The sequence below is a fragment of the Mauremys mutica genome, chromosome 4 (assembly GCF_020497125.1).
Source record: "Mauremys mutica isolate MM-2020 ecotype Southern chromosome 4, ASM2049712v1, whole genome shotgun sequence".
Classification (NCBI taxonomy): domain Eukaryota; kingdom Metazoa; phylum Chordata; order Testudines; family Geoemydidae; genus Mauremys; species Mauremys mutica.
In genome coordinates this window covers 45123838-45146885 of record NC_059075.1, presented here as the reverse complement: position 1 = coordinate 45146885, position 23048 = coordinate 45123838, and the positions used below count along the sequence as shown (strand labels likewise).

The 23048-nt window shown below is 41.0% G+C and overlaps 2 protein-coding genes across 4 annotated transcripts in view; one reads left to right on the top strand and one right to left on the bottom strand.

Annotated features, from left to right (window-relative positions):
- The window catches only part of SLC25A21 (solute carrier family 25 member 21), a 401122-nt gene that overhangs the window by 363838 nt on the left and 14236 nt on the right, over positions 1 to 23048 (bottom strand). The window contains exon 2 of one of the 2 annotated variants that reach the window (XM_045014796.1): positions 3906 to 3978. In XM_045014796.1, the coding sequence (XP_044870731.1) occupies positions 3906 to 3972 (67 nt within the window). In that variant the 5' untranslated portion in view covers positions 3973 to 3978. Of the gene's footprint in view, positions 1 to 3905; positions 4320 to 23048 lie in introns of those variants that run through there. The other variant, XM_045014797.1, reaches the window with a different exon arrangement.
- The window catches only part of MIPOL1 (mirror-image polydactyly 1), a 298337-nt gene continuing 279500 nt past the window's right edge, over positions 4212 to 23048 (top strand). The window contains exon 1 of one of the 2 annotated variants that reach the window (XM_045014792.1): positions 4212 to 4463. The gene's annotated coding sequence lies outside the window, so the exon portion shown is untranslated. The remainder of the gene's footprint in view (positions 4464 to 23048) is intronic. The other variant, XM_045014790.1, reaches the window with a different exon arrangement.

Genomic DNA, 23048 nt, shown 5'->3' with positions numbered 1-23048 from the left:
AAATCAAGGATGGTAAATGAGTGTTATCTGCTTGTAGCAAAGATTAAAAAACAAAACTAAACAAAAAAAAGTGTGACAGTCAAGAAGAGAAAAACCCATTAGATTTGGATAACGATCTGTGATGGAAAATCTGCTTTTCCAGACTAACTGATGTTTGTTGTGTGTACGTGGCTTTGTTTTTGACTGTTTGCTTTATTTACCAGTATTCATATTTGTCATGTTTATACTGTATATTGTGGGATTTGAAATTAAACACATTTATATTCTGTAGTGTATCAGGGCATAACAGACCAGTGGTTTTCCAACTGCGGGTCATGGAATGTAAGGCACTGAGTCACGGTGGCTCTGGTCAGCAGCAGGTCCGTCTCCTTAGGTGGACCGGTAGGGGGTGGCGGGGAGGCACAGGCTCCATGTGCTGCTCCCACCCCAAGCACCGGCTCTGCACTCCCATTGACCGGGAATCAACCAATGGGAGCTGTGTGTGTGTGTGTGCGCACGCACACGTGCCTGCGGACAAGAGCCATGCGGAACCACTTGTACGCCTCCACCTAGGAGCCAAACCTGCTACTTGCCACTTCTGGGGCACAGCGCAGTCCACGGTGCCAGGACAGGCAGGAAGTCTGCCTTAGCAACCCTGCTGCATGACCAGGAGTGGTCTTAGGTAAGCCCATGCCCCAACCCCGCACCCCAATCTCCTGCCCTGAGCCACCTCCTGCACCCCAAATCCCTCATCCCCAGCCACACCCCAGAGCCTGAACTCCCAGCCCAGATCCCTGAGCTGCGCCCAAACTCAGAGCCCCTCCTGCAACCCAAACCCCTCATCTCAAGCTCCGTCAGGTCATGGGCATCAACAATTTTCTTCAATTGGGTTGCTAGAAAAAAAGTTTGAAAACCATTGTAATAGACTATAGTACCTCAATGACAGACTGAATTTTAAGTATTTTAAGCCAAAAGAGATACTGTCTACTAGTTGAGGTCTAATAAAAAATATTTTATACCACCTAGTTAAAATGCTTACATGATTTAAATAAATCTAACTAAAAAAAGTAATATTTTCTTTAGACATGAGCACATTCTGCACTATTTGCAACCCAAACACTGAAATATTCTACTACATGACAATCAGAAACTAGAAATACTGTCAGTGTCCAAGCTGAATTAAATGCAAAAACTGAATATCATAAATTTGTGATATTTAAAGTTTACAGTTTTAATCTAATCAATTAGTGACAGGTACATTATTATAAATATAGCATTAAACTAACAAAATCAACTTATATCAGAAAAGTGTAAGCTGTTACTTTCATTTCTTTCTGGAGATGCAACAGTATATCTGATTTTAAAGATTACTGCTAAAGTACAAAGAGCAGTAGTGTGCTTCCATTTTAAATAGAATAGTTACAGTTTCAATGCAATGCAATTTTTGCTATTAGTATTGCAGAATTGTAAACCCTGAACGACATACCTTCAAGTACTATTAACAACGTGACATAATATTCTACATCAGTAATAACAATCCAGCATCTATTTTAACTTAATAATATGTGCTACAAAAATGCTACATAAAATAAGTTTCCGAAGTTTAACACTGCTTTCTATATGGTATGAACACTCCAATAAGGATTTAGAGGATCATGGTTTGCAAATATGGAAAAGATATTACATTAAGTCCTTGCTTCTGCAAAGAAAAGATAAAGTAGTCACTTGTTAGAAGAGACTACATGGGCCAGTAGCACCATTATTGTTAAACAGTAAACCAATCTAAATATTTGCAGCCTTTAAAAAATAATCACACTATGCTATATACAAGCTTAGTCCAAAGTACAGGAGTCCTCAAAATCTCTGAGTGCCAGAAATTGGGACAGGAGGACAGGGGATGGATCACTCCACAAACTGCCCTGTTCTGTTCATTCTCTCTGAGGCATCGGGCATCAGCCACTGTTGGAAGGCAATGGACCATTGGTCTGAACCAGTATAGCCATTCCTATGTTTTAAATATTTCACCATTATTCCATAATGGCCTAAAATACTGTTGTAACACTGTCGTAAACTGTAGCTTCTGGGGCCTCAGAGAGAATGCTGTAATTCCTCACTTAATGTTGTAGTTATGTTCCTGAAAAATGCTACTTTAAGCGAAACCATGTTAAGCGAATCCAATATCCCCATAAGAATTAATGTAAATGGAGAGGGGAGGTTCCAGGGAAATTGTTTTTGCCAGACAAAAGACTTTAAAACTTATACTGTGTGTGTATATATAGATAGATAAACAATGTAATACTGTACACAGCAATGATGATTGTGAAGTTTGGTTGAGATGGTGGAATCAGAGGATGGGATATTTCCCAGAGAATGCCTTACTGCTAAATGATGAACTGTTAATGTAGCCTCACACTCCACAAGGCAGCACTAATGGAGGGAGGAGACACAATAGATGCATAGAATCATAGAATATCAGGGTTGAAAGGGACCTCAGGAGGTCATCTAGTCCAAACCCCTGCTCAAAGCAGGACCAATCCCAACTAAATCATCCCAGCCAGGGCTTTGTCAAGCCTGACCTTAAAAACCTCTAAGGAAGGAGATTCCACCACCTCCCTAGGTAACCCATTCCAGTGCTTCACCACCCTCCTAGTGAAAACGTTTTTCCTAATATCCACCCTAAACTTCCCCCAATGCAACTTGAGACCATTACTCCTTGTTCTGTCATCTGGTACCACTGAGAGCAGTCTAGATTCATCCTCTTTGGAACCCCCTTTCAGGCAGTGGCTGCAAACATTCCCTGTGGAAACTGAATGTGATGATGAATCCATTCTATCCCACTGGAGCGCACCACTCCCTCCACTTTTCAAAGTGCCTGGAGGATGCATGTGCATGATAGACATGCACAGCCCCTTTAAGTATGCTGACCCCACTCTAAGTACATTGACTTTTTAGCAGATCAGCAAGTAGAGACAGCAGCTGCTGCCAGCAAGCTTATTCCATCCTGAGCTCTGTAGTGTGCCCCCCTGCTCTGGGAGATGGGGTACAGGAGGAAGAGCAGGGGGAGGAGGACACCCTGACATCATCACCCCTCTTCCCCCACCCCCTGCACAACAAGCAGGAGGCTCCCAGGAGCAGCTCCAAGGCAGAGGGCAGGAACAACACAGGGCAGTGTGGGGAGGGACAGCTGAACTGCCTGGCAATTGATAGCCTGCTAGGGGGTTGCTGCACAGGGAACTTAGGGAAGCTGATGGGGGGGCTCCTGGTCCACTCTGGTTCCAAGCCCCCACCAGCTGGCTCCAACTGGCTGCTCTTCCTGCAAACAGTGGACAAAGTAGGTGACTGCCTACCGGGGAGGATATTAAGTGAGGCGTTACTGTATTATCAGCAACCTACCGTCCACAGCTATATGTTGCAATAAACACTGACAGGAGACCTACACATGCTAATTTCTACACCCATTCAATTTATTTGTAAAATCAAAGGAGGGGAAACCCACTCGGTTCTTCTGGGTTAAGAGAGCTGCATCAGAACGCCAACGAGGCTGGTTTAAAGTTCCCAGACAGGGGAACTGTTGAAGCAGGGAACCAAAGAGCAGGCTGTCACCTCGTCTCCTTTAGTCAGTGCAACTGGCTGCAGGCACACACAGGGGGAGGAGCAGCCAACAGCCAGGGAGTGGGACGAGACTGGGCACTTGATCAAGGCTTTTTGGACTCCATGCCCAGGACACATGGGGGGGGGGGAGGAGAGGGGGCGCAGAGTGGATTTTCACGTGCCCAGGCTCAGCTTCGCAGCGCACACACCAGGGGAGGTTGTGCCCACGGCTAGCCAAAGTCAGGAAATGTTGGTGAACTGAATCACACCCCCCAATATATAATAATCAGAGAGCAGGCAGCGCAGAGTGCCTGGGAGGAAAATGTCTGACTTACCCGCTGAGCCGCCGGCCGCGATCTGGTGAGAAGCCTCCAGCAAAAAGCCGCCCGGCTTCCCGGACATCTTCACCTGCGCTGGGAAAGCAGCAGAGCGGTCAGTCCCGAAGTACCCGGCAGAGGCGGCCTGGGGGCAGAACTAGCGCCAGCCCCAATGAGGGGAAAGAGCCGGGGTGGGAGTGGGGCGGCGGAGACCAGCCCCTGGCAGAGAGTGGCAGCTGGCAGGGGGAAGCGCGGGCGCCCCTCCACCCTGGGACTGTGGCTGGGCGGGAGGAGGAAGAGGCAAAGGGCGTGAGAGCGAAGAAAGAAACCAGCTGCACGTGTCGAGACCTGCCTGTTGCGTGCGCTGCCCCCTCCCCCGCAACCTTTATAGCCAGTGGGCGGGGGGTTGGGGCAGCTACGGGCCAGATCCTGGGCCTAGGGCCGCTGCCATGCCCCAAAGGGCAGGTCCCCTGTTGCTTTGCAGTCTGTAATTCAGGCCCTGCCGGTAGACCGAGAGGAAGCAAGTTCGGAGAGTGGAAAGGGGGAACCGTGTCACAAGGGGCAGGGAGGCAGGAGGTACAGTAACTCCTACTTAATGTGGTCCTGGTTACTTTGTTATGTCACTGATCAGTTAGAGAACATGCTAGTTTAAAGTTATGCAATGTTCCCTTATAACGTTGTTTGGCAGCTGCCTGCTTTGTCCACTGCTTGCAGGAAGAGAAGTCCTTGGAGCTAGCTGGTGGGTGCTTGGAACCAGGGTGCCCCCCCCTTACATTAATTCTTATGGGGAAATTGGTTTCGCTTAACATTTTGCTTAAAGTAACAATTTTCAGAAATGTAACTACAATGTTAAGCAAGGAGTTACTGTGTAGGCAGCAGCCCCAGGGATGGTAATAGGACAGAGCGTCCTAGTAGCCAGTGGAGGAGAGAATAGAAAGGGCCTCCAGGTTGCTCATCACTCAAACCCCATCAACTGACCCAGCTCCCCTGTTCTTCTTACCTGTCCCACCTCACTATCCTCAGCACCCTCCTCAGCTCTCTAATCCCCAAATGACTCCCTGCTCCCTGGCTGCCCCCAATCTCCCCCGCCCCCAACACCCACATGTGGCTGCCCACCCCCTTTCTCCTCCAGTTGACCCCCCATGCTTCTTATAACCCTCCTACAGTTCCCTTATCTTGTCCACAGCCCATAGCTCCCTCTCATGGGCTAGACATGGACTCCTCAGGCTTTCATCCCCACAGAGCCACACAAGCCAACCAACACCTAATTTCCTCCCGATGACCCTTGACTCAATTTCTTATGCACCTTTGAATCTTCAGAAGGGAGAGGCAGTGCATTTTGTTTTCTGGGAATGTCTGTCTAACCTCCCGTCTCCTACCTTCAGCTAGGTGATACCAAACCTCTTCCTCTAGTTTCTACCCGCTCAGGAGTCAGGCCTGGCAGGACTCCTATATCCTGTACTTGTTTCAGATACACAAGCTGCACCTTCAGGTAGTTTTAAATGAAATTCAGTTATTTCAGCTGTATATATTTAAATATACAAGCATCTGCAAGGTCCAAACTGAATATATCCAGTTACTCTCTTCCAAAAAACAGAACAAAAGAAACAAAAACCAAATGTATGATTATCCTTACAGACACTGAGAATTTTCTTTTGACACATGGAAATTGTCCACCATGTCCACCCTTTGAAAAATCATGGCGATCGGGGGAGGTCCCGGATGACTGGAAAAAAGCTAATGTAGTGCCCATCTTTAAAAAAGGGAAGAAGGAAGATCCAGGGAACTACAGGCCAGTCAGTCTCACCTCAGTCCCTTTAAAAATCATGGAACAGGTCCTCAAGGAATCAATCCTGAACCACTTAAAGGAGGGGAAAGTGATCAGGAACAGTCAGCATGGATTCACCAAGGGCAAGTCATGCCTGACTAACCTAATTGCCTTCTATGATGAGATAACCGGCTCTGTGGATGAGGGGAAAGCAGTGGATGTGCTATTTCTGGACTTTAGCAAAGCTTTTGATACAGTCTCCCACAGTATTCTTGCCAGCAAGTTAAAGAAGTATGGGCTGGATGAATGGACGGTAAGGTGGATAGAAAACTGGCTAGATGGTCGGGCTCAACGGGTAGTGATCAATGGTTCCATGTCTAGTTGGCAGCCGGTATCAAGTGGAGTGCCCCAAGGGTCGGTGCTGGGGCCGGTTTTCTTCAATATCTTCATTAACGATCTGGAGGATGGTGTGGACTGCACCCTTAGCAAGTTTGCAGATGACACTAAACTGGGAGGAGTGGTTGATACGCTGGAGGGTAGGGCTAGGATACAGAGGGACCTAGACAAATTAGAGGATTGGGCCAAAAGAAATATGATGAGGTTCAACAAGGGCAAGTGCAGAGTCCTGCACTTAGGACGGAAGAATCCCATGCACTGCTACAGACTAGGGACCGAATGGCTGGGCAGCAGTTCTGCAGAAAAGGACCTAGGGGTTACGGTGGACGAAAAGCTGAATATGAGTCAACAGTGTGCCCTTGTTGCCAAGAAGGCTAATGGCATTTTGGGTTGTATAAGTAGGGGCATTTCCAGCAGATCGAGGGATGTGATCATTCCCCTCTACTCAGCACTGGTGAGGCCTCATTTGGAGTACTGTGTCCAGTTTGGGGCCCCACACTACAAGAAGGATGTGGATAAATTGGAGAGAGTCCAGCGGAGGGCAACAAAAATGATTAGGGGGCTTGAGCACATGACTTATGAGGAGAGGCTGAGGGAACTGGGATTGTTTAGTCTGCAGAAGAGAAGAATGAGGGGGGATTTGATAGCTGCTTTCAACTACCTGAAAGGGGGTTCCAAAGAGGATGGATCTAGACTGTTCTCAGTGGTAGAAGATGACAGAACAAGGAGTAATGGTCTCAAGTTGCAGAGTGGGAGGTTTAGGCTGGATATTAGGAAAAACTTTTTCACTAGTAGGGTGGTGAAGAACTGGAATGGGTTACCTAGGGAGGTGGTGGAATCTCCTTCCTTAGAGGTTTTTAAGGTCAGGCTTGACAAAGCCCTGGCTGGGATGATTTAGTTGGGTTTGGTCCTGCTTTGAGCAGGGGGTTGGACTAGATGATCTCCTGAGGTCCCTTCCAACCCTGAGATTCTATGATTCTATGATAGGCCTCAGCCCTCTAATTTTTTTAAGGATCGGGAAGTACATATTCATAGACTTGATTCCTTTCTTTTCCAGGAGGGATTGGATTTCCTGAAATTTCTTACTGATTCTGTTGATCTCAAAGGCACTCTTGAACATACCTCAGATGGTGAATTTGGTGGATTTTCTTTTAACTGCATTCTGTAACCTCCCTTGGTAAAGCTGAGGGACCATTTATCGAAGGTGACTAGGGACCATCTGGGATAAAAAGCTTCCTATTTTCCTCCCATGAGGGATACCCTCCAAACTGGATACCAACTAGCTTTTTATTCTTTACCCTTTAAAAAGCCAGACACTTTTGTTTCTTGGAATTAGGGATTTACGAGGCCCTTTTGGATTATCCGAAAGGGTTGATGAACACCCTGAACATGAGTGTCCTGAATCTAGAGGTCTAGGTTGGCTAGTGGCTTTTGGTGAAAGGACTAAATGACAGACGTGAGGAAATGAAGGATGGCTTTTGTCTCCTTCTCTTTGAAGCTCTTAACTTCTCCCTCAAAAGATGCTCACAATCATATAACAGGAACCCTAGCTTCTGCTGAACCTCTTGACGATAGAAAATATTTGTAATCATGTGTGTCTGCATGATCTTGCACCCCAGCCACCAAAGACCATATGAACCTTAGTGCCAAGTCATCTCCAAGCCAAAACAGATCATCTTTTTAAATTCTGCCTGCTTTCTTTTTGGGTAGAATTCAGTGAATTTGTGAGCTGTTTTCCATATTCTGAACTGGTATTTACCCTTGTATAGCTCAGTAGATTGGTGTCAAAGTTGGTGGTACTAATAAAGTGCTTCATTTACCTCCTGGTGCCTCTGATATGTTCATTCAGGGCTTTTGACTTTAAGGCCTTACAAACCAATTTCTTGTCATAATTATGTGACACACTAATAAAAGGGCAAGGGAGCTTTCGGGTGCTTGCCCAGAGATCTGCCACGCCACAGTGACTTATAGGGTGAAATTCTGTGTGAAGTCAATGCCATTGATTTCAGTAAGGCCAGGCTTTCATCCAAAGCATTTAGGTCCAGTCATTGATATAGTGAGCCAAAAGATTCACCAAACACCAGTCCTTTTAGCCTGCAGTGAATGTCACCACACATGGAGGAGTTTTTGAAGTCACTGTGATGTTTCTTCTCTTCCTTTTTAGCAGGATTTTGGAAGACATGTCTTGTGTATAATTCCTTAGCCAAGTTTTAGGGAAAACTAGATTATTTTAAAGAGAAAACGTTCACATAAGAGGACTAAGGCACCAAAACTTCATTGAGTAAGAGTGAATAAGAGGTGTGTAACAATAAACAATGTAGTCACCCAACAGAAAGTAAAGAACTGATGATTGGAGACATTTGGGAATTGCCATGGGCTGTGGTAGCATGTGACACTCTTGCAGGAGATAATGACATTAGACTACTTTAAAATGTGGGAGTTAGGATCAGTCTGCTGCTAAAAATATGGGCCCAAGTCTGGAGTTAAATGAAATCTGGTAGCTTTGGAGAAAATAACTTTTCTTCTTCCTTCTTATCTGGAATGTTTCTTTGGGTGTACAATCTGATAAATATATTTAAAATGAAAAGTGTAATATTTTTAATAATGATAACTATTTCTCTACCTCATAGAGGTGTTGTGAGGATGAATACTTTAAAGACTGTGAGGTGCCCAGAAACTGTGGCAATAGGGCAATATAAGTACCTAAACCAGATAGTAAGATTACAGCACAACTTAATTTTGTATAGTATTTTTCCTACTAACAACACCCCAAAATGTTTTACAGAGTTAATGCCTTCACGGAGTTAAATAATTAGTAACTGAGGAAAAATACATTAAGTTACTGGAAAGGGAAAATATATTTTGAGCTAGGATTAAAGTGTCACAATAATGGCAAAATGCAATAGAGAAAAAGGAAAGTTGTTTCATGAGGCAGGAGTTGCAGAGAAGGTTCTTATACTACTCATGGAGAGATTGTATGGAAGGACTGTGAAGAGGCTAGGCTTAGAGTCACAGAGGGAACAGAAAGGGAAATCAAGTTAGACTATTAAATCATTAGAAACCAAAATTCATCTAATTTTACCATTCCAGCCCATTTATGTGGCAGAAAAAGCAGGTCCTCTACTAGCAAAAAAGCAATAATTTTTAGACAAGTGGCATGTTGAAGAAGATACTTTAGTTGGATGTAGGTAGTTATTGTGCATGAACTTTTGAGATAAAGCACATTTTCCCCCCAGAAGCAGGCCTTTCTGAGAATTTGTCAAATCTCTCCCAAATATGTTCTGCTACTTGGAAAATGAATAGCCAGTTTGTTATTACTCAGAAGCCAAGACCTGAAAATATTTTGTTGTTAGAAAGATATTTTCACCAAGCTACAGTACAATTCTGATAAGTTAATTTGCTGAGCCTCACTTCTTGTGATAAAGTATTCCCAGCAAGTTCTGCTGACTAAGTAGCTATTCCAGTGCTGTAAGAAAATGTAGCTGTTAATTGCTTACAGCAGACTCTGCAAAACCTGTGATTCTCACTATACAATATATGAACACGGAGAGCATTAATTATATGTAAAAAAAAATATGCAGCGTTCAAGCTTGAGATTTTAATTTTAAAAAAATCAGGACATTCAAAATTATTGTTCCCACAGCAAACATAGTTCTTCCCCCTTGCACATATCAGAAACAAATAGTAACGTGAATTCTTTAATATATGCATGTTATAAAGACTGAGTAATCATTGTGATGGGAATCTAGAGTAACTCCCCTAAGATAATAAACTTTGTATGTAGTGACCTTCAAGTAATTAAAATCTCAACATTAATGTTTCATTAACATTTGCATTAGTTCCCTGGGTTTTTCTCAGTTAGAACATTGCTTGATAAATAATACAGGATCATCAAGCCCCCAGTGTTCTAGGTTGTCAAAAAACACTTGAGCATCACTGCTTATCCAGACATGGAGAATCTGCTGTACAAGATCCCCTTTGATACAAAGAACAGAAATAGAATTAGGATGGACTAACTGTAGCGGTTCAGCCTAACACAGTGGTTCCCAAACTTTAACAACCTGTGAACCCCTTTCACTAAAATGTCGTCTCGCGAACCCCCTCCTAAAAATGAATATTTCCAGGGATTTTCTCCTTTACCTGAGTATAAATTATAAAAGCAGTGATCTTGGAAATATAAAATTTGTTTTTATGACATGCTTATTACACACTTTATTATTAATTATTATTTATCATTGCATTATTTTTATTACATTATGAAAACGGCAACATTCTGCCAAGATCTCACTTTTGTAGCTTGTATCACTTTGAATAAGCCTGTTATAAGACAAGGCTCCTATGTTTCATCAAGGAGTATCAGATGTGAAACAGTATGACGGTATTTAAGAAGCCAACTCAAAGAGTTCCTCCTACATAAGCATTCAAGTCTTGAGCAGTCCAGGCAAACAACGCACGTTACAACAAAGTTTAGCTGCCTATTTAATTTTTTAAAACAGCAAAATATATCCACCTCCCTTTCCATTTCTTATAAGGAGTCTTGAAGTTTAAATCTTCTCAGTGTGATAGATTATGCTTGCTTTGATCTGCTTAGCTCTTGAAAGTCCAGGGGCTCCGGGCTGCTGGCCCCGTGCTGCCCAGAGTCCCTAGGGACAGCTCTGTCCGCCATTAGGGAATTTTTTCCCGAGAACCCCCTATAACATTTCGCGAACACCCAGGGGTCACGAACCCCAGTTTGGGAACCACTGGCCTAACAGTATCAGCTGGGGGAGGGTCTACAGTTGATCAGATCTTTCTTCAGCAATAAATACCATTGCAGCAAAACAGGAATTTGTGTATTTCTACAGAATAAAGTTAAACTTCAAAATAAAATAACCAAGGTGTCTAATTGACATTGAGGTGTGTCTGTTGTGGATACGTATCCCCATAATAACATTCTCATATGTAAAACATTAACTACTACTTTAGAGGATCTACAATATTAAAATAAAAACAAATCCATTATCACTTTAGTACTAGGTGTCATATACCCCAAACAAACATGGTTAAACACCCCTGCAGGTTACTTTAATGTATAACATATACTTTTTCTCATTTGGCATCTATCTGCTGACACTCTCAAAATACTAATGACTGCACTCCCATTGGACAGATTTCCCAAAGCACTACAAGGTTTAATCCTGTGTTCCCCTGAGCCTTTTCTTCTCCTCCCCTTCCCAAACACTGCATCACCTGTGTTTACCTAGAGCACGGCATTCTCCTCTTTAAAAGAACTAGTTAAGTAATATTATTATAAAAATATAGTTTATTTGATTATTTTTACCTTGTAAGGTATCATGGGTGACCATATTTCTCAAAGTGAAAACAGGACACCTGAGCCGCTGGTGTCACCGTTAGCCCAAGCCCATTGTGCATGGCTGGTGTCTCCTCTTGCTCCCCACCCACACCCTGTTGGGGACACACCCCACTTTTTTGGCAGAACTGGGCATTTGTCCCATTTGCTCTTGCCAACTGATCATCAAACAGGACAAATGCCCACTTTTGCCAAAAAAGGTCAAGATGTCCAGGACAGGGTTTAAAAAGGGGACTGTCCCAGCCAAAACACAATGTATGATCACCCTAGGTGTCAAATTATTAGTGAATAATCCCCCCCATATATATATACACACACACACACTTCAACCAACTTTACTCTTGAAACCAGCCACCTGTCAGGGCCTCCATTCCTGATCAGAAACAAGGACATTTCCTCCCATGCCATCAGCAAGAAACACACATCAGATTCCTCAGGTCCCATAACTTTCTTAATAAAACAAACAGCATTAGCAACACAACAACAAACACCAAGCAAACAAACATAGGAACTTTGTCCCCTCCCGCCGAAAAAACCCCCAGTGTGCTCCAGCCCTTTCCCATTAGCCATCTCTCAGAGAAATACCTAGCCTTTGCATCCCTACCCTCCAAATCCCCTGCAAGCCTGCCACCACAGCACTCTCCAAAGCAACAAGCCACCAGCAATCACCCACAGCCCCCAGTAAAAACATCCACCGAAGACCCCAGCCCCTAATTCCTTGTCAGCTTCGGTGAACAGCTGATCGAATCCTACCCTCCTACTCTAGCTCCGCCTTCCATCCCCAGCTGTGCTCCTGCTCCTCTTTCCCTGCTGGGGCTCGCTTTGCGCGCTCCTGAGAGCTGCATGCCTTCCCCCCCTTCCCCATTGGTGTCTCAAGGGTGTGCCCGCTGTCCTCCTCTGCCTGCGCTTGGGCTTAATCAGAGAGGCGATTAAGAAAAAGCAGAAAGCCTACAAGGAGCAGAAGATGGGAGGGATTAGCAAGGAAAGCTACTTTATTGAGGTCAGAACATGTAGGGATAAAGTGAGAAAGGCCAAAAGCCATGTAGAGTTGGACCTTGCAAAGGGAATTAAAACCAATAGTAAAAGGTTCTATAGCCATATAAATAAGAAGAAAACAAAGAAAGAAGAAGTGGGACTGCTAAACACTGAGGATGGAATGGAGGTTAAGGATAATCTAGGCATGGCCCAATATCTAAACAAATACTTTGCCTCAGTCTCTAATGAGGCTAATGAGGAGCTTAGGGATAATGGTAGGATGACAAATGGGAATGAGGATATGGAGGTAGATATTACCACATCTGAGGTAGAAGTCAAACTCGAACAGCTTAATGGGACAAAATCGGAGAGCCCAGATAATCTTCATCCAAGAATATTAAAGGAACTGGCACATGAAATTGCAAGCCCATTAGCGAGAATTTTTAATGAATCAGTAAACTCAGGGGTTGTACCGTATGACTGGAGAATTGCTAACATAGTTCCTATTTTTAAGAAAGGGAAAAAATGTGATCCGGGTAACTATAGGCCTGTTAGTTTGACATCTGTAGTATGTAAGGTCTTGGAAAATTTTTTGAAGGATAAAGTAGTTAAGGACATTGAGGTCAATGGTAATTGGGACAAAATACAACATGGTTTAACAAAAGGTAGATCGTGCCAAACCAACCTGATCTCCTTCTTTGAGAAGGTAACAGATTTTTTTAGACAAAGGAAACGCAGTGGATCTAATTTACCTCGATTTCAGTAAGGTATTTGGTACGGTTCCACATGGGGAATTAGTAGTTAAATTGGAAAAAATGGGGATCAATATGAAAATTGAAAGGTGGATAAGGAACTGGTTAAAGGGGAGACTACAATGGGTCGTATTTCTACAGAATAAAGTTAAACTTCAAAATAAAATAACCAAGGTGTCTAATTGACAATGGGTCGTACTGAAAGGTGAACTGTCAGGCCAGAAGGAGGTTACTAGTGGAGTTCCTCAGGGATCAGTTTTGGGACCAATCTTATTTAATCTTTTTATTACTGACCTTAGCACAAAAAGTGGGAATGTGCTAATAAAGTTTGCGGATGACAAAGCTGGGAGGTATTGCTAACACAGAGAAGGACCGGGATATCATACAGGAAGATCTGGATGACCTTGTAAACTGGAGTAATAGTAATGGGATGAAATTTAATAGTGAAAAGTGCAAGGTCATGCATTTAGGGATTAATAACAAGAATTTTAGTTATAAATTGGGGACGCATCAGTTGGAAGTAACAGAGGAGGAGGAGGACCTCGGAGTATTGGTTGATCATAGGATGACTATGAGCCGCCAATGTGATATGGCCGTTAAAAAAGCTAATGCGGTTTTAGGATGCATCAGGCGAGGTATTTTCAGCAAAGATAAGGAGGTGTTAGTACCATTATACAAGGCACTGGTGAGACCTCATCTGGAATACTGTGTGCAGTTCTGGTGTCCCATGTTTAAGAAGGATGAATTCAAACTGGAACAGGTACAGAGAAGGGCTACTGGGATGATCTGAGGAAAGGAAAACCTATCTTATGAAAGGAGACTCAAAGAGCTTGGCTTGTTTAGCCTAACCAAAAGAAGGTTGGGGGATATGATTGCTCTTTATAAATATATCAGAGGGATAAATATTAGGGAGGGAGAGGAATTATTTAAGCTTAGTATCAATGTGGACACAAGAACAAATGGATATAAACTGGACACTAGGAAGTTTAGACTTGAAATTAGATGAAGGTTTCTAACCATTAGAGGAGTGAAGTTCTGGAACAGCCTAGCAAGGGTTCCAGGGGGCAAAAGACATCTGGCTTTAAGACTAAGCGTGATAAGTTTATGGAGGGGATGGTATGATGGGATAGCCTGATTTTGGCAATTAATTTGGCAATTGATCTTTGATTATCAGCAGGTAAGTATGCCCAGTGGTCTGTGATGGGATGTTAGATGGGGTGGGATCTGAGTTACTACAGAGAATTCTTGGGGTTGGGAAGGAATTTTCCTCCAGGGCAGATTGGCAGAGGCCCTGGACGTTGCCTTCCTCTGTATCATGGGGCATGGGTCACTTGCTGGAGGATTCTCTGCAGCTTGAGGTCTTCAAACCATTTGAGGACTTCAATAACTCAGACATAGGTTAGGGGTTTGTTACAGGAGTGGGTGGGTGAGATTCTGTGGCCTGCATTGTGCAGGAGGTCAGACTTGATGATCATAATGGTCCCTTCTGACCTTAAAGTCTATGAGTCTATGAGTTTGTTGGTGGGCTGGGGCTGATGAGCGTGGAGGTGGCAGAGTGGAGCTGTGGGTGCGCCTATGTTTCACCAGAAAGGAACTACTATCTCCCTGCTGATGAAGCTTCTTCACATGGAGCATTTTGTTTTTATTTATTTTTATTTTTTTGCTGCTCTGTTGCCTAGGGGATAGCAAATGAGATATGATTTTTCTATCACCCAGTGCTTCCCCTTGACATCTAATCAGTTTTCTCTCTCTCATTCACTGTTTCACTTTATGTCTGTTCTGAGTTATTAGCTTGCCATTTTTGTCCATATTTCTAGCTTCTCTGGGTCATTCTCTGTTCTCACTTCTATTTGGTACCTTTCCCAGTTCAGTACCATCTGAAAATTTCACTCTTGTGGTATTTACTCCTTTTTCGCAATCATTAATGAGCATATTAAAGCAGATCAAACTTACCATTAATCCCTTTGACACACCATCTTGATACATGATAGTGTAGGGCAGGGGTCGGCAACCTTTCAGAAGTGGTGTGCTGAGTCTTCATTTATTCACTCTAATACATTTTAACGTTTTTAGAAGGTCTCTTTCTGTAAGTCTATAATACATAACTAAACTATTGTTGTATGTAAAGTAAATAAGGTTTTTAAGATGTTTAAGAAGCTTCATTTAAAATTAAAATGCAGAGCCCCCTAGACCGGTGACCAGGACCCGGGCAGTGTGAGTGCCACTGAAAATCAGCTCGCGTGCCACCTTTGGCACGCATGCCATAGGTTGCCTACCCCTGGTGTAGGGGATGCTGTAGCACACTGTTATTGCCCTGAAAGAGAGTGTGTGGTGTTGCTTCTATAAGGGTCCAAAAGTCAGCTCTGTTCTTGTGAAACTCTCAACTGCTCACTCCTCTAATTTGGTGAAAGATTAAAGGAGAAGCTCAGCTTTCAGTTAAATATATTACCTTTTCTTTCCCCTCCCCATGTTCAGATAGCCTTGAAAATGTAAACTGGTTACCAGAGTTGAAAGGAAGGAAGGAAGCTACAGCTGGGCTCAACTTCTGCTGCAGGAGGCTGAGGGCTTAAAGATTTGTCTCACCTGTGTGACCCACAATTTTATGTAAAATGAGTCAATCGCTTTTGAGGTATATCCCCAAGAGTCCTCTGGCTAACCCTTCCCCAAATCATTAGGCCATCCTTGTGCATAGTAGTGTAGGCAGGAATCAGTTACATTTATGGAAGGAGGCCAGTGGTAAAATATATTTTGCAGGAGCACCCAAAAATATAAAAACATAGCCTGTAATGTGTTAGCTCAAACCTCTCAAATCTGTGCTGCAGCTTCCTTTCACTTGTATGGATTAGTGAATAGTTTAAAATGTATTTTAAAAACTTGCTCCCAGACTAAGGCTTATTTTAGTAAATTTCATCTTACAGCAATATTTCAGCAACTAAATACTGTTGAAAAGAGGATTTCTGGTTTTGCCTTTTCCTTTCTCTTTAAAAATAAACTGTTTGTGAAATGTCATGTAAACATCAGTGGAGACTGAGAAGTTCTGTTTATTCGCAGAACAGATACAGTATGGAAAGTATCAGTGTAAGCTCCTTCATTCCTCTTCATCAGTATGCCTCAATGCTGCTGTGGGTCTACCAACTCTTAAGCATGAGAGGGCAGTAACCATGCTGTCAGATGATATAGTATTCCTTAGCATGTACAATATAGCCACTTTTTGTAGTTAAACCACTTTATAAATACTGATTTGTACAAACTACCACCAAGGGTGCTTATCGCTACCAAATTTGATTGTGGTTATTTGTTGTGGACTCCTATGCACTAGGGACTCAACAGGAAAATGGTGTTTGTAATGGAAATATTAGTAATATCTTCAGTGGACTGGCTTAGATATGTTATAGAAATTATATGGATATAGCTAGATAGCTTAAAATTAGAATGGCAAAAAGAATATTATGAACTTGAAGATGACAGGAGGTGATATTTGATTATCCGCACTGATATTAATGAGCTAAACAATATGGGTTGAAGTTTTAGTATGTGCTGATTTGTGCAGATCCAATATATGGTGACCAGACAGCAAGTGTGAAAAATCGGGACGGAGGTGCGAGGTAATCGGAGCCTATATAAGGCCACGTCTACACTACCTGCTGGATTGGCGGGTAGTAATCGATCTATCGGGGATTGATTTATCCCATCTTGTCTAGACACGATAAATCGATCCCCAAATTGACACCGGTACTCCACCTTGGCAGGAGGAGTAACCGGAGTTGACGGGGGAGCCGCAGCAGTCGACTTGCCACCGTGAGGACGGCCAGGTAAAGCGAACCAAGATACTTTGCGTTGCTGAAGTTGCATATCTTAGATCGATCCCACCCCCTAGTGTAGACCAGCCCTAAGAAAAAGACCCAAAAATCGGGACTGCCCCTATAAAATTGGGACATCTGGTCACCCTAATCCAATAGAACAGAGACAAGTTAACAATTGCTTGAGAGTTTTTACTATAGCTCTTCTGTCTCCCTTGTAGTAGGTGCTGTACAAACACTTAAGAAGACATATGGCCACATACACTGAATACCAGTGAATATGTATTACAGCGCTTTTGTGGCTTTCTTTATACTTAGAATGGGAAATAACACTGATGTTGAAGTAAATTTAATTATGGTGGATGGTAAATGTAATTTTTTTAATTGCACCAACTGTTTACAACATGATTGAAGGTATTTTACTCAAAATTTTTAAAAAATCACCTTTGAATTTAGAATAAATGTATTTTTAGTGTATAAGGATAACTTTTAAGAAATGTTATTAACAACTGAAAACCAGGTATTTGGAATGAAAATGCTTTCATAACCTTAATTATAGCATTGATTGCTACCTGGCAAGACTAATATGTAGGATTTAGTTTTAGTCAGCACACAGCAATTTTAGCTCAGCCTTACATTTCCAAAAGGTGTGTGTAGCAGTAAACAGTATGAGAAAATGTCAACTGCATATACAAATAACTCACTGAATCTCACTGAACACATTGCCAGATTTATTTTTATTTTAGGGGAAATGAATCTTAGCTGAAATTATGTAGGTAATTATGTATGAAATTATGTAGGTAATACTGTCATTTGTCTGACAGAGGCTACTTTTTATAATTAAGGCTATGTTTTAGTCATGGATATTTTTAGTATAAGTCATGGACAGGCAATAAACAAATATTTGTGGCCTGTGACATGTCCATGACTTGTACTATATACCCCTAACTAAAACTTGGGCCAGGGAGCAGCAGGTGCTGGGGGGCGGCCTGGGTTCCCCCTTGGTACTGGGCGGGAGGATTACAACAAAGAATACAAAGTGTACAGTGCTCACTTTATATTATTTTTATTACAAATATTTGCACTGTAAATCTAGAAGTTGAAGCATGATGGGGCATACAAATGTTTAGGATATCTGACACAAATACCTTGCAACGCCGGCTACAACAGTGCCATGTGAATGCCTGTTCTCACTTTCAGGTGACACTGTAAATAAGAAGTTGGCAACATTATCTCCTGTAAATGTAGACAAACTTGTTTCTTTTAGCAATTGGCTGAACAAGAAATAGGACTAAGTGGACTTGTAGGCTCTAATGTTTTACATTGTTTTGTTTTTGAGTGCAGTTATGTTGAAAAAAATTCTACATTTGTATATTGCACTTTCATGATAAAGAGATTGCACTACAGTACTTGTATGAGGTGAAGTGAAAAGTATTATTTATTTTTTCTTTTTTAGAGTGCAAATATTTGTAATCCAAAATAATAATATAAAGTGAGCACTGTACATTTTGTATTCTGTGTTATAATTGAAATCAATATATTTGAAAATGTAGAAAAAAATCAAAAACATTTATCATAAATTTAAATTAGTATTATGTTATTTTTTAACAGTGCGATTAAAAACTGTGATTAATCATGACTATTTTTAAAATCTAGTTAATTTGTTTTGCGTTAATCTCTTGAGTTAACGGCAATTACGGTAATTCACAGCCCTAAAATCTTCCTTTAGCTCATTCTCATTTCTTCCCTCCAGTATTCAGTTTTCATTTCAGAAGGATGGGGGTGGGGTGGGGAGGGTAATGCACAATTGAATTGATTTTGAGGTTGGAACCAGGTGTACTCTTTCTTTGGTGTGTGTGAATTAATGAAAATATTCTGTTTAAAAAAGAATTGACTTACAGTGTTATTGGCATCAAAAAGGTAATGGTTACATGCAGGACTTTACTTTTAATATGTAGTTCATTATCCCACTTTTAAATCTCTGTTTAAATCTCTGTTTAAAAGTAGAAGAAAAAGACATGCTGAAAAACAATATGAGCAGTAATTGCCTTTCTTGTTTCTGGACTTCATTTAAAAAATTCAGTATCGAAAAGGGTCACAGAATTTTGTTGTGACTTTATTTACAGGAGTAGATGCAAGTATCGTTAAAATGTTGTTCTCTGGTTTTAGTAGAGAATAAGTCTACTAGGTTGATATTATAGATCTCGGTTTGATGACTTCTTCCTAGTGAGGAAAACTGATACACAAACATCACAATTTATAGTAATTGAACTAGCCAATTAAGGGCCTGATCTTCTTTTTGAATTCAGTGGCAAAACTCCCATCAATTTTGATATTGTGGGATTGGGTCCTAGGTATGGAAGAAATAATTGGTAATGAGTTAATCTCCTTGTTGTCAGTACGGTTTTAATGATGCAGAATTTATCAAAATTAGCGGAGGAGCTCCACTTAACATCATAATGGCCAAATTCAACCCCTTCTTTCATCCTGGGTAACTCCACTGAAGGCAGAATTTTGACTTTGTGTACCATGTTCATTTGAATAGCAATATTGGAGCCAGATTTGCAGTAAATTAAATGATATGCATTTCTAACAGGCAAAAAGGCAAAATCTAAATCTCTTCCAGTAGATTCCCTACTGCTAGTACAAAATGTGATGCTTTTGGAATGTAAAGATAATTAATATATTACTAGAATGGGGGGAAAGTTTAATTCCTTGATAATGAATGCCACTTACAAAGTTCAGCCACTTACAAAGCACAGGGTTTTTTTTGTGTCTGGTCTGAGTTTGTATCCAAATGCAAAAGAGCTTAATAGAAAGCTTCTTCTATGGTTCAGAATTGTGTACTTGAAGTACATTGGCTGAGTTTTTAATAGTATTTAGGAAATATGAAGGTTTTCTGGTGATTTCTGCTTGCTTTGTATTTTAACTTTATGTGGAAAAGGTGCATTTAGCACTGAAAATCTTATTGATCAAATTTCTGCATGGAATCGATTACTTAAATATTTTACAGATACCGATTTAGCAAGTGGTACCAAACTTAGACTGGCTTGGAAGAAGCAGAATAAGGCTCTTTCAAGCATGCTAGTGGATATGTGTGAATTTCAATTGTTAAAATCTGTCACAGAATTTGTACAATTAAAAAAATTAATGTGCTCCATTCCAATTTTCAGTGCATAAATCTTTGCAGGACTGGGGTCTTAATTTGTGTTTTCGTAGTTACATGAGTTTATTTTCTTTAGGAGAATTGAGTTCCACTTCAATTTTCTTGCAGTACTACATTCAGCGGTACATACTAAGTGCAGGATTCAGATTTGAACCCTTTCTTTGCATTCCACTCCATCAGCTAGTGAGTAGATTGCTCCCTTCTTGGATGTACTAAAAATACTTCTGATATAAGAATAAAATATCTTGGCACATACTTTGTTTTTTTGACAGGTTTCCCCTGTGCATTATAGATTAGTTTAATTTTAAGAGCTTGTTTGATTGGCAGAAATACAAGTTTATATACAGAGAAGTGGCTGTTTCCAGCAGAGTTGGAATGGATTAAAATAACATTGTGGAAGGCTTGCATTCATGTGTTGTTTAACTGGTGCAAGCGCACCACTCAGTGGCCTTTCAGTTCATTGCAGCAGGATGCATATCTAAACATTTCAGAAATAGGAATTGCTTACCAGCCACCCTCCATATGTTACGCGCAGAAAGTATTACTTACTCAAGTAACTTTATTTGGTTTGGAATACGTTATTATTTTAATTAATTTTATTGATTGTGTGATGGAGCAGTTTGCAACATAAGAATTTACTTAGAAGTGTGAGTGATAATATCCTGCTGTACAAAAGTGTATGTGTTGGAAGTCTTATTCCTGAATATTTAGTTACAACATAGGCCTTTGTGGGATTACAATGTGAGATGCTGAACTGATTATGCTGGGTTGTGTGTGAAGGACTGGCCTTGGGCTTGTTCTCATTGGCCAGCTAATTGTAAATAGGATACAGGTGTGCAGGATGATAATTACCCTATGGGGTTACAGCTGTGGTTGTGTGTGTATAATTAATCAATTAGCAATTGATTGTTGACTATATTGTATATAAGAGCATGCTGGGAATGAATAAATGGATATGCATACACACACACGCTCTCTCTCTCTGCTTGGGCTCTGTTCCTGCGCGAGTGCGATGCAACAGGCCTTTGTCTTGTATCAAATTATTACTAATGCACTTATCCTACACCTCATCCTGTATGTTTTGTTCTTGCCATGTTTTTAATACAAAAAACTATTTTACAAATGTTTTAGACGCTATTTTTAAAGAAATGTGGTGTATATCTTGACCTGTAAAGCTAGTGTGCATACTGTGAATGACACAGGATATGGAAGAAGATAATAATAATAATAGGAAATATTTGTTCATATCTCTTAGGTACATTACAATAAAGTCATAATGTTGTGATGTTAAAATTCAGGATCTTATCAGGGAAAGAAACAAGTGCTACAGCCCATTGGAAAGAGGTGAACCAGTTCTCCTATTTGAAATGACTTTCCCATGGATTGTCACTCGGGATTCAACATGAGGCCATCAGCACCAAAAGCACAGGCCTCTACCATTTGAGCCAAAGGAGTAACTCTGTTACAGTACAGTATCTAGTAGCAATAGTAGATTCTACTCTAGTCACTAGAGGGGGATATGACACGATTAGCCTGCATGTTACATATTGTACATTTATTTCCAGACCAGATGGTTCACAAGTACTGAATATTAAATCTTTTTCTTGCCCAGAACTAAATGCTGCAAGTACTGGATATCATATTTTTGGGTGGAAAGAAGTAATTTTGTAGTGCCGTTTTCTGAAAAATACATTTTCCTAAATGGTGGTATTTTACCTGAAAACTGTTTAGAAGCTTAAAATGTAAGCATGTATGCCACGTGGAATCGTTTATTGTATACATTTTTAAGAAAAGAAAAGAGAAAATAGTTCTGTCTGAGGTGGATTAGAGGGTAGAGTGCAAGCAAGGTGCACATGGTGATGCCATTTATTGCCTTCATATCAACACAGTACACAGTTACAGTTGTCCTGGAGTCTCCAGGAATGAAAGATTAATCTTTAATTAAAGATTGTCATGTGATGAAAACTCTGGGAATACGTCCAAGCAAAATTGGCAACAGTGTAAATAGCATATGCATGTTTTATATTATGGTGGAGCAGTAGCTTGACTATAGGCAACATTACATCAGAATTTTCAGTTCAGTAGGAGAATTTACCCTTTATATGATGTGTGTGCTTTCGTATATATTATATTAATTATTTGAGTGTGTAGATAATGTATGTAACTATAATAAAATTTACTAATGGTGATATAAATGCTGGGCTTCAAAGTAAGTGGCACTAGTTTCCCATAAACACAATTCTCCTTATCGAAGGTTCTTGATCTGTAGTTGGATTTTTTAGAGTTCAATTCTTCAATTCTTCTGCAACTCACATTCAGGTTAATAGAAATTTTGAGGTTGTTCAGGACCTTTGCAGTACTGGGTGTTCAGCAGTGATGGACCTACAGAGAAATTGGTTGGCTGATTTTAAATGCAGTCCCAATGAATGAAAGTAGCAATATTTCTCATTCTGTTTATTTTGTATATATGTATTTATCTCCTCTGTTTTGTTTTTATTTTTCAGCATTATGTGTATTGCATTTATATCACAATTTTTCCTGGCTTATTATACATAAATGCCATTCTCTGTTGCAACGAAATATTGGGACATGGTTTCCCTTGACAGAGAAATCTCTGATACAAACATCATATGAGCTGCTTGCTTTGTGGCAATTTGTATTGTAATTAAGATATTGTGAATGAAGAAAAGAACATAAAATATCAGCAATAATTTCAACATATATTCAATACAATTTGCCTAATTTCAAACCCACTCAAGTATCACTAGTTTGAAACGGAGAACAGAACTTGAACTTTCTGAGGCTTGCATTCTGTTTAGCACTGGCATTTTCCTGATTCCTTTTTGCTATCAGTAGCTGCCCTGGGCTAAGATGCATGGATTTCTACATCTGGCAGGGCACTAACTTTCATCCCATCACATAGTTAAAAAGGAGAAGAGACGAATTTCCAAGAC